Raw genomic sequence first — 11,109 nt, 5'->3', positions numbered from 1 at the left:
AAGCTGGGTTTAACTTCAGGAGATCAAACAAAAGGCAGCATGATTAGAGTATGACAGCTGAGATGCTTCAATAGAAAACTCACAGATGTGTTATATTTTTACAAAGACACACAACTCCAACAAGTGTGTCCATCACCTCCGGCCCCAGCTGTCCTTGTCTCTGGCCAATCCACCTCCAACAACAGTGTCCTGCCTTGGATTATTTAATTTCTTAAAGGTAAAGAGTTAATGTAAAAAGTAAATGCCTCCCTGAACCTAATAACTGGTTGTGCCAACCTCAGCAACAACAACGAGTCTTTTACATCGCTGTGGAGGAATTCTGTCCCGCTCTTCAGTCACACTGGAGGGTCTTCGAGCAAGAACTGCCTTTTTAAGGTTATGCCGTAGCGTCTCACTCAGGTTCAAGTCAGGACCTAAACTAGGTCACTCCAAAACCTTCATTTTGTTTCTTTTGCACCATTCAGAGGTAGACTGGCTTGTGAGCATCAGATCATTGTCCTGCTACATAACCCAACCGCGCTGGAGCTTTCGGTCATTAGATTTAACAATATGTGAGGTGTGTTTTAGAACATAGCCAACCTCCAACAGAACTACCACACACAGACATTGCGCTTGTTCCACCTGTGCTAGCATCCCCATCAACTCACTCAACATCTCCCTCTTCAGAAAACAACTACACCAAATAGGAAGTAATTAAAATAAAATTAAAAATAAATATACAGTATATATACAATATACTCACCATGACATCATTAAATGTACTGTCTGGTTATTGAGAGATCCATGGGGTCTATGAAGACCCCCTACACACCACCAAGGTATCTACAGTAAAAAATGTAAAAGGTAAAAATAAATAAATAAAAAAAGAGCCTTCCCACATAGCAACGGAAAGTAAAAAAACTAAACAAAAAATATTGCTAACCTCCAAAAAGAACATTTGTGTGGCTACCATAAACTTGAAAAATAAGAATCACGATTGAACATGTGAAAAAATGTCAGATCACTAGTGTATGTTCTTTAAATCGAAAAATGATTTACACGCATGCTCTAAATTACTCCACATATTCAACCAGACTCAACGTCTGCAAAAAAACGCTGATGCAGCATCCCGCGTGTATTGCCCACGAATATATATATATATAAATAAATAAAAGGTTGATACTCTTGAAAGCTTTTCTTAAAATGGAATGTTAGTACAATAAAAAGGTATTATTCTATATTGCATTACTCATTAAATGTACACTGCTTGACTGACACAGCTATCCCAAGATCGCCCGCTCTTGCCTCTCAATGCTCAAAAATCTGTTGGAAGAAAAAGTTTATTATTCTGCACTTGTTTCATGGATTTCTATATATATATATATATATATATATATATATATATATATACACACACTTTATTATTTTCAGGGTTCTATTTAAAATCAGACATTGTTGACAGTTGAGCCGTTTGACGGTGTTTGTAATTAAGTTGGCATTATTATTATAATAGTATTACTATTACACTTCAGACAGCTTCTGCGCTTTCACCCGCTGTGAGGTTTGCACGGATCTCTGTAATATTCAAATAAAACAGACAGACTTCTAATACCTACATGCGATCAAGAAACATAGGGCAGTCTGCAGGATAGCCATGTCTGTCCTATGCATGTTTAAATTCCTGCGTTAACCTCTACCACTTCTGCTAGGATGCTGTTCCGCTTATCTACCACCCTTTCTACATCTATGTAGTGTTCAAAGAAAAGGAGGCAGAGTCCATAATTTGATATAAAACGAAAGTGTGTCCTGTCACGTCTTTTATTGTTGTGTTCATCCCCACTATCCGTGTAGTGTTTCAGTGGAAGTAAATTAGCCTTTAAAGTCTTTATTCCTGCATTAGAATGAGCGGCGTCATGTGCGCGGTTGGCCCGGTCTCTCCCCTCATGCAGCAATAACTCCCGCCGTTAAAGAAACAGCTCATACCCCTCAACACCTTCCGCCCACCCCGCAATGCCTCAGGTGCCCCCAGCCCCGTTACTAAACCTGGCTGCAAAAGGGGTGACATTCTATATAGCGGCACGTGGCTAAAATAACGGGCTCATAACATATACATTGCAGTAATTGCCTCACTTATATATATGCTTTATCATCTTTTATTTTATGTACGTTGCTCTTAAACCTGCTCACTTTAATTAGCGCTGCGCAGTTTCCATTCTGTACCCATCTACGTCACCCGTCAGAGACATCAGCAGCGGGTCCGGCCCGCCTTATTAGTGATCGTTCTGGAAAGGGGGTGGTTGGGTCCACATAAAGAACGCGCTGGTACCTTCTGCTTCTTTCTCCCCCCTTTTTTCGCGGCTGTGTTGGTACCTGTCTGACTGTATAAAAGCAGTCGAGGCGGTTCCTTCTCCCTCAGTAAGTGGTGATCGTGGAGGCTTATCAAGCAGAATTACGAGGCTCTGGCAGTTTGATTTGTCATCATCATGGAGTGGAACGCAATGGAAATTAACCCTGAGGTAACGGGAGCTGGTGTTCGTGTCACCCGTGGCTTTATCGCGCCGTTTGGCTTTCTGTGCGTTTGTTTAATGCTAGTTTTTATTATCTCCGCAGATGCTGAACAAAGTGAGTGTCCGGGGGTGGGATGCTGAGGCCTCTGCGATACCCACCTGTCTCCACGGGAGCCAGGATACCGCGGTCATCGTCCTCCGCCTGTATTATATAATCATGGGTTGCCAGGGCGTGGTCATTGTGTCTCTAGCCCCTTTTTGCTTTTAGTGGCCAAGTGATGGTAACGATTTAGCGCCACGCAGCAGGTCGCCCCTGATCCCGCGTGGTAGTGATTTACCAACTTTGATGATTTTGTGGTGACTGCCCCCGCATGTGCCCCTGTTAATCTCTTAAAGGGCCATGCATCGGTTGTGTTGGTAGCCCTGGCTATCAGACATGGTCAGTTCTGTCTCCTTTTGCTGTCTGAAGGTAGTTTCTATGTAAATAGGTTCATGTCAAACCATTTGCGATCTCTGCACATTAATAGATGTGGCATTTCTAGTTTGAGCTGTAAGTGTAATTTAAACTTTGCTGGCTCCAGCATATGGCTCTGTGCCACTTATCTATATTGATGGCTAGTTCCGTGCTGCCCTACAAGCCACTCCTCCTCTATTAGATGCAGTAATAAAGCTCTGCTGCAGAGGCTCCTCCATGTGCCTCCAGACACGCCCGTCCCTCCCAAGGGCCAAGCAACCCGATCTGGTTCCAGACATTTGATGAAGGCCCGTATCTTATAAAGGAAATTATCTGGAAACACTGCCCTGTCACTCTGTTAGCTTATCGAGATACTGTCCCCATGTTATCAGGTAGCAAAACTATACTGTAATTATACAGTAATTGCAAAATGACAGTTGGGTAATGGCAGCGTCTTGGGTTTGATTTAGTGATGCTGCTCCTGTCCTCGTGAGCTGTATAGAAATCTATACCTTGTATGATGCGTTATTAGAAATCTGTCCTTGCAGGTTATGTCCCAGCTTGGTGTTGCGGGTGGCTGGAAGTTCGTTGATGTCCTTGGTTTCGAGGCGGATTCTCTAAGTTCTGTGCCCAGCCCTACATGCGCACTGCTGCTGCTCTTACCGCTTACTCAGCAGGTAAGGTAGAGGTTTTTCACACTTGTGACTGACCTTCTACTGCTTTCATTTGTACCACCTATCCCCCATGGTGCATTTTAGTTTTTTTGTAGGGAATAACGCTTTTTTTGCGTGCTGACCATTGAAGGTCTCTACAGACTTAACTTCGTATGGTGTGTGCTGACACCACAGGAATCGAATGGCCAAACATTCTATCTAATGTTGCTTTCATTCTTGTCAGCAGAGGGTGGACAATATTTGCCGACAGCCTAATGGCAAGTGCTTCTGCAGAGACAAAGAACCTTCTACATGCTGTGGTTCTGTGATTGTGTGGCAGAACTGAGGAATAATGGTTCTTGCACATGCAATTGCCCTGACCCATCAGCTCACAGAAACAGACTAATCCGGGGCTCTATTGGTGCTCTGCTTGTCTTTAAACAGGGGGCTCCAGCCATCCTATGCCTTAAATGAAGCTGCTGGGCCCTTTAAATCTTCTCCATGCTGGCTTGGGGGGAGACCCCTCTGCATGTGCAGAAACTGCTGACTCTGGTGGCAGTGCTTTACTGCTGCGGATTGGCTGTTTCAAGCAGTTTACAGTGGGATGAAAAACAGCTGCTTATTGGCTGAGGGTTGTAAGAGTGTGCACAGGTACTTTAATGCACTTGGACTAAACAGTTTTTAATATGCAGGCTTCCTGTAAGTTATACACTGCAAGCCTTTCAGCTAGCCCTATAACAAACTGTAAACTGTGGTCTCTTGGTAAAATATCACGTATGCTGAGAATTGTCTAAAATGCTTCCCATCTAACAGCATGAAAGCTTTAGAGAAAAGCAAGTGGAGGAGCTTAAGGACAAAGCGACAAACTCCAAAGTGTATTTTCTGAAGCAGACCATTGGTAACTCTTGTGGTACTATTGGCCTTATTCATGCTGTTGCCAATAACAAAGACAAACTGAAGTTTGGTGAGTATTCCAGATTCTTGTCTGCTTTGCTACATGGATTTAAAGCTATAAATTAACGGGCTTAAATCAGATCAGTCATAATTTAAAAAAAAATTAAAAAATAAATAATAAAAAAACAAACTTATGTAATGTTTCTGTTCTAAAACACTCCTTTGTTAAATTGTTGTGCGGCAACCATTTTTATTTCTAAAGTTAGTATTGTGTGTGTGTGTGTGTATATATAACCACAGTCCAGGGCAGAAAAACATTCCCTATGATGTATATTGACCCCCCTCCTTGTCCTTTTGGTCAGTTCTTTGCCCCCAATCCGCTGATTCCTGACAGGGCAGTTTCCCAAAGTTAGTCTTTGGCAATTTATAGTGAATAACCACAGTGGTCTTCTGAATACAAAGCCATTTCGCACAGGTTTAGTGTCATGTCTAGGGCGCTAGTTAATGAAAGATGATATCCCTGCTTTTATAGGTCAGTCGTTTGTGTTGTACTTGGTCTTTCTAAAGTATCCGATAAACTTCCCGATACAGTGACAGATCTGAGTTAACTGCCATTCTTTAACATACCAATTATATCATTTTCATATCTGTAGTTTTGGGGCTCTAGGGAAAGAAACTTTCCCTAGTAAATCTATATATGCCCTAATATAAAAAAAAAATGTGGCAGTCAAATTGGCCTAAATTAAATTATCGCATGTTATGTTAAAAACCTTCTCATCTTTGGTATAGTCTACCTGCCAAGTCAATAGGTAGTCCTCTGCAACATGGACTTCCGGAAACTTTTACTTGTGTATAGATCACATTTCACGTCGACCCGCTAGTTGTCCCGTTTATTGGCCGTTCACATTGAAACTGGATCCTGCTGTCAGCAACTTGTGTTTTCTGATTGTCTTGTGAATTGTCATTCTGTTTACACATTACGCTTATGCCAATGAATATTAATAATGCTAGTAAATAACTGGTGTTTTCTGTTAAATGTAGCTGAGAAGTCTGCCTTAAAGGACTTCTTGGAAGAATCTGCTGCCCTGTCTCCTGAGGAAAGGGCAAAACTCCTAGAAAAGAATGAGGTAAGAGTGGAATGCTTAATCTTTGTCTTGCTGTCTTCATAAAGCCAATGCTTAAAGAATACTGGTGTAAAATCTACAAGCTGTATGGGCTGAAGTGGTTCTTGCATAACTTTGTAGTAAAATAGCCTACCTATCGGGTACTGTGCAAGCTGTCTCTTCCCCAGAGCTTCCCTGCCTGCCAAGTATTGCATTCCTCATATAGCATTGAACAAAGCTATTTTCTTTCCGCTATCCAAACACATATAACTTTGTCATCCCCCCCCCCCCCGAGTCGCACCATAAAGAGAATGTACCTTACACAGAAGTTTAGGGCTGCAACTAACGATTATTTTAATAATCGATAAGTTGGCCAATTATTTTTTCGATTAATCAGATAAAAAAATGCATTTTTTTTCAATTTAAAATAATGTAATAAAAAACGTACAATTTTCACTTTCATCTCTTTATTGCAATGGCCTCTCTCTATTCACCTTCTTATTTTACTGACATAATAATAAAAGCTACAAGAACCCAAACAGTGTTTCTCAAACTAGGTTTTAATACAAAGCTATTAGTAAATATTAATTGATATGTTAACTATTTTTCATATTTAATAAAAACTGAGAAAAAAGCCTTGTTTAAATTTTTATTTTTATTTACCAAACTGCCCCCGGTTATGCACACCTGACCCAGATATGTTTTATGCCCCCCTGATATGCCTAATATCGATATGCCTTATACCCCCTATATGCCCTGAAATTCATAATACCCTCCCATACACCACTTTGCCTCCTCCCCCCTCCCATACACCACTTTGCCTCCTCCCCCCTCCCATACTCCACTCTGCCTCCTGTCAGCAACGGAGGTTCACAAGACACCAGGGAGCCGGGTAGAGAGGCAGAATGGCATATGGGAGGGGGAGGAGCCAGAGTGGTGTATGGGAGGGTGGCTCCCCCCTCCCATACACCACTCTGCCTCTCTACCCGGCTCCGTTACTGACAGGCACTTTCACTGCAACTTCATAGAAGCCTCAGCATAAGTGAAGGGCAGTAACGGAGGCTGTCTGTGCGCATCGTGCAGACCCCCACCGGCTGACAGAGAATCATCCTCTGTCAGCAGGTGAGGGTCTGCATCGCACAGACAGCCTCCGTTACTCACCTTCACTTACGCTGAGGCTTCTATGAAGCTGTAGTGAAAGTGCCTGTCAGTAACGGAGCCGGGTAGAGAGGCAGAGTGGTGTATGGGAGGGGGGAGGAGTCAGAGGGGTGTATGGGAGGGGGGAGAGAGACCGGCCGACAGTGAGGGGAATTCAGGTCCCCTGCAGCGTTGCGGGGGATCTGCATTCTAGTGATATAATCCGATCTCTGTTTGAGGTCGGATTATATAAGGAGAGGAGTTTTTCAGAGCATTTGCTCTGGAAAAAAAAACCTTTTTATAATCGATAAAAATCGATTCGATTAATCGATAATGAAAATCGTTGACAACGATTTTCATTATCGATTAGTTGTTTCAGCCCTACAGAAGTCCCTCCGCAGGTCTTTCGTCCTATTTCTATACAAAGCACTATAAGGTCTACAGTAGGGCTGCAACTAACTATTATTTACATAATAGATTAGTTGGTCGATTATTTTTTTTTCGATTAATCTGAATGTTATTTTAAATAAATGAAAAATTTACAAACAGATGTTAAATACAAACAGCAGAATAAAAAAAGTTCATTTCTTGTCTTTTTCCCAACCAGCCCCCCCCATTTATGCACATTTGAGCCCAGGCTTGCCACACTGCCTCCCAGATATGCCACTGTGGCCCCTGATATGCCTTATACCCTCTGATACACCACTTCGTCCTCCCCAGAAATGCCACACTGCCCTCCCCATATATGCCTTCTATACCCTATATGTCACTCCGTCCTCCCCAGATATGCCTTATACCCCCAGATATCTTAGTCACAGACCTGTTCACAGCACACTGACACCATACTTTTATCTATAAGTACTGGGTTAATCTTCACTGCCCCCCAGGATTTAGATTCCCCTTAGTTTGCCCCCCCCTTTACATCTAACTGCACCTTAAGTTAACTTTATTAAATTAATTTAACCCTAAAGACCCCATCAACCACAGCATCCCCTAAATTAACCCTAAACATCCCATTAACCATAGCTGCCCCCAAATTAACCCTAAACACCCCATTAACCATAACTGCTGCCCAAATATTAATTTTATACTTCGGCGAGCGTCACAGCCATGTGGTTCTGGAAGAAGGGGCGGGGCCAGTGATTACAGGGAGGGACTGGTAAGTAGGAACTGCTGCTGTGAGTCACTGAAACGGATTGTATGAGGGGTATTTTTCAGAGCGTTTGCTCTGGAAAAACCCTCATTTTATAATCGACAAAAATCAATTCAACTACAGTCTATAGCAGATGTGTAATCTCAAATGTGACGATGCTGCTAGTGTTTTAGGCTCAAGTAAATCCTGTGTTCTAGTCTGGTTCTGGCCTTGATCATATTAAACTTTCATACAAATAGCTACTGGTGTCAGAATTCATGTAGACTGACTTATTTTATTTTTTCTTAGGCCATACAGTCTGCCCATAATTCTGTGGCAGCAGAAGGGCAATGCAGGGTAAGCATCAAACACTAAAGGAAGGAAATGTACTTGGCACAAAATATTTGGGTACCAGAGTAAGCACTCATTGTATAGCAAAATGTAAGTGGAAACTAAACTTTTCATGCAGGATTGGTCCTGAGCCCCGATTTTGTCTCGGGCTTCCCCCCTCCCCTTTGAGAATTGAGGGCAGTAGACTAGGTTTTGTGTTAAGGCAGCAACTGATAACGGCATGTTTGAGTCCCTGGGAACAAGTTAATGCTTTAACCCGATGGCTTCATGAAAGCCTGAGACTAGCTGGCTTGTGCTGTTGGTATATCTTGCTAATGACATATTGAAAGTAACCTGCACAGCAACCATATTGAGTAAGTTTGAGATGGCTGGCAAATTGTCTTTTAGACTTGAATGCTGATTCATTTTCCCTGCACAATGGTGAATCCTATGGAGTAGTTCTTCTAGTTTTAGACCAACAATAGTGAAAACCTTCTCAGTGTTTAGGCATTCTGTAACACTTCCATGGGTTATTGTGGGCACTGGTTTGAGATTGTGGGTAAAATTAACCAGATACATAACAGATATATTACCTGGCAGAAATTGTAGAACCGTGTTTAGAAAGCATTGAAAGGCCTAAATGTCAACCAATCAACCTATCCATTAAAGCCATAACTTCTGTAGTTGTCAGTATCTTGAGTTGTAACAGCTGCAAATACTCAATCTGTTGCCCAGACTTTATATATATATATATATATATATATATATATATATATATATATATATATATATATATTTATATTTATATATATATATATTTTTTATTTTTTTTTTGCGTTCCACAACTTAAAACTTTTACTCCTTCCCAGGTGAATGAAGATGTCAGCTTTCACTTTATATTATTTACTGCTGTTGATGGACATCTTTATGAGCTCGGTGAGTTAGTTTATTTAGCCATGTAAGTGTACAGCTTGGTGCTGTGAATAATTTGCCCCCCCATCATTGGTGCTTTTAAGGCATGCTGTAGTGGACTTCAGAAACTAGACACCCCACCCCCCCAATTTATCGGTACTTCTGAGTCCCCGGTGCTTAGTCCGGGCAGCGTGTAGAGCTCTACGCGATTTGTGCAGTTCCCCATGATCTCTGACAGCCGGAGAAGGTCCGCGCGATGGACGCAGACAACCCTGCCGCTAACCGCACCTCCTCCCGGCTACAGCGGAAGTGGTCTACACAAATTGCGTAGAGCTCTACATACTGCCCAGACTACACACTGGGGACTCAGAAGCTCCGGTAAGTTTGTAGGAGGGAGGGAGTGTTAAATGGGGGCATAAGGCATTTCTGGAGGCAGAGTGCTCTTGTGAAATGCCTTTTAACTCCTTTAATGCCACTCTGCCTCCAGAAATGCCTTATACCTCCCTATGTCACACTGCCCCATAATATGCCTTTTAACCCCCTAAATGCCAGAGTGGCATATAGGGGTATAAAGCAATTCTGGAGGCAGTGGCACATAGGGGGTCATAAGGCATTTCTGGGGAAGAGTGGCAAGCGGGGGGGGCAGGTTGAGAAAAATTATTTTTTTTTCTCAAATCAGATTTTATTTAAATTAAAAAAAAAAAAAATTGTTTACATGAATTAACATTTACTGGTAACTTTTTTTTCCTATAGGGTCGTCTTATATTCAGGCTCTTTTTTTCATAAATTAATATTCAGATTTGCAGGTGTAGTCTTATAATCAGGGTCGTCTTGTAATTAAATACTGTATTTGCTCAATTATAATACTAGGATATTTCTGAATGGTCAGTTGGTGTATCTTTTTTTTAATTTATTTTCTCTTTAAGATGGTAGAATTCCTGTTCCAGTAGACCATGGTCCAACTTCTGAGGAATCATTGTTAAAGGTAAGTAAAATGGACAATGTTTAAGAAACAGTGTAACCCTATGACTATTTTTGTTCTGTATCTAACTGTCTAGAGATTGATATGTGCTTTTAGCTACTGGTGTTTGAAGAGCAGATTTCTCGTGTCTACTGAAATAAGTGCAATCCGCAAGCATCCTTCCTGTGGATGACTGGTAGCAACCATATTAAAATCACTGGGAGCTGAGCTTCCCAGCAGAGGCGATGTCTGCATACAAGTGACTGACTGCTTATACTCATCTGTGACCAGAAACTCGTGTGTTCTGTGGAGACGGCTGTAACTTGTTAGAAGAGGCCACCATTTTTAACAAGTCGTGCCCACCTTAAGGCTTTTGCCATAGACTGTGTGACTAAGACAAAGATGTGGCGGCTCGCAGTGTGATGTTACTTATGCTGCTATTTGTAGCTAAGGCAGAGTTATTGCCAGCACTCGCCCACTCTGTAAGCCCCAAGCGTCAGATGATCAGATTTTCTAATTTAAGGGAATACTTAATTCAGTGCAGATGACATGGCTGTTACAAAACGAGCCTGTTATATGAAGTGCATGATGCGCCTAACAAAGCTTTTCTCATCATTATTGCAGGATGCAGCCAAAATCTGCCACCAGTTTACCGAACGAGAGAAAGGAGAAGTTCGTTTTTCAGCAGTGGCTCTAAGCAAGTCGGCGTAAATCTCCCCAGCGGAGCTGGCTTGTTCTGTGACTGCTGAACGGCGGCTGGTATTTTACCTGCGTTTATGCCTTCTAAAAACTTGGTGTTGAAGTGCTTAAAAAATCTGGATGTTGCTGTTTATGCTTTTCTTGGCTTTCACCTATCCTTGTAACTGTTGAGCACTTCCGTGCAATCCTTGTTCTGAACAATTAAAGTTCCTTTGTTTGGAATGTTTCATCATATTTTTTTTTTGTTTATACCACCACTTTCTTTGCATTTTCTGATTGCCTGATAAACAGTGGCAACTCTAGAAACAATATATATTGAGGGGCACACAAGATACCAGTCAAACTGGG

The 11,109-nt window shown here is 41.9% G+C and overlaps 1 protein-coding gene across 1 annotated transcript; it reads left to right on the top strand.

Annotated features, from left to right (window-relative positions):
* The first annotated feature begins 2,462 nt into the window (after positions 1-2,462).
* Positions 2,463-10,773, top strand: LOC149283273 (ubiquitin carboxyl-terminal hydrolase isozyme L1-like). Its single transcript, XM_089497778.1, has 9 exons — positions 2,463-2,495; positions 2,590-2,601; positions 3,489-3,617; positions 4,407-4,557; positions 5,529-5,614; positions 8,169-8,216; positions 9,059-9,125; positions 10,028-10,086; positions 10,687-10,773. The coding sequence occupies exons 1-9, from the start codon at positions 2,463-2,465 to the stop codon at positions 10,771-10,773; spliced, it is 672 nt and encodes a 223-aa protein (XP_089353904.1).
* The last annotated feature ends 336 nt before the right edge of the window (positions 10,774-11,109 follow it).

Source organism: Sceloporus occidentalis, unplaced genomic scaffold, assembly GCF_023333645.1.
Source record: "Sceloporus occidentalis isolate IW3139 unplaced genomic scaffold, rSceOcc1.0.p SCAF_107, whole genome shotgun sequence".
Classification (NCBI taxonomy): domain Eukaryota; kingdom Metazoa; phylum Chordata; class Lepidosauria; order Squamata; family Phrynosomatidae; genus Sceloporus; species Sceloporus occidentalis.
The sequence above is the reverse complement of the archived record's forward strand: the minus strand, read 5'-3'. Positions and strand labels throughout refer to the sequence as shown.

Coding starts and splice junctions, on each gene's coding strand:
- LOC149283273 (XM_089497778.1), top strand. CDS start 2,463: ATGGAGTGGAACGCAATGGAAATTAACCCTGAG. Junction 8,217..9,058: donor CAGCAGAAGGGCAATGCAGG/GTAAGCATCAAA, acceptor ACTCCTTCCCAG/GTGAATGAAGATGTCAGCTT. Junction 10,087..10,686: donor CTGAGGAATCATTGTTAAAG/GTAAGTAAAATG, acceptor TCATTATTGCAG/GATGCAGCCAAAATCTGCCA.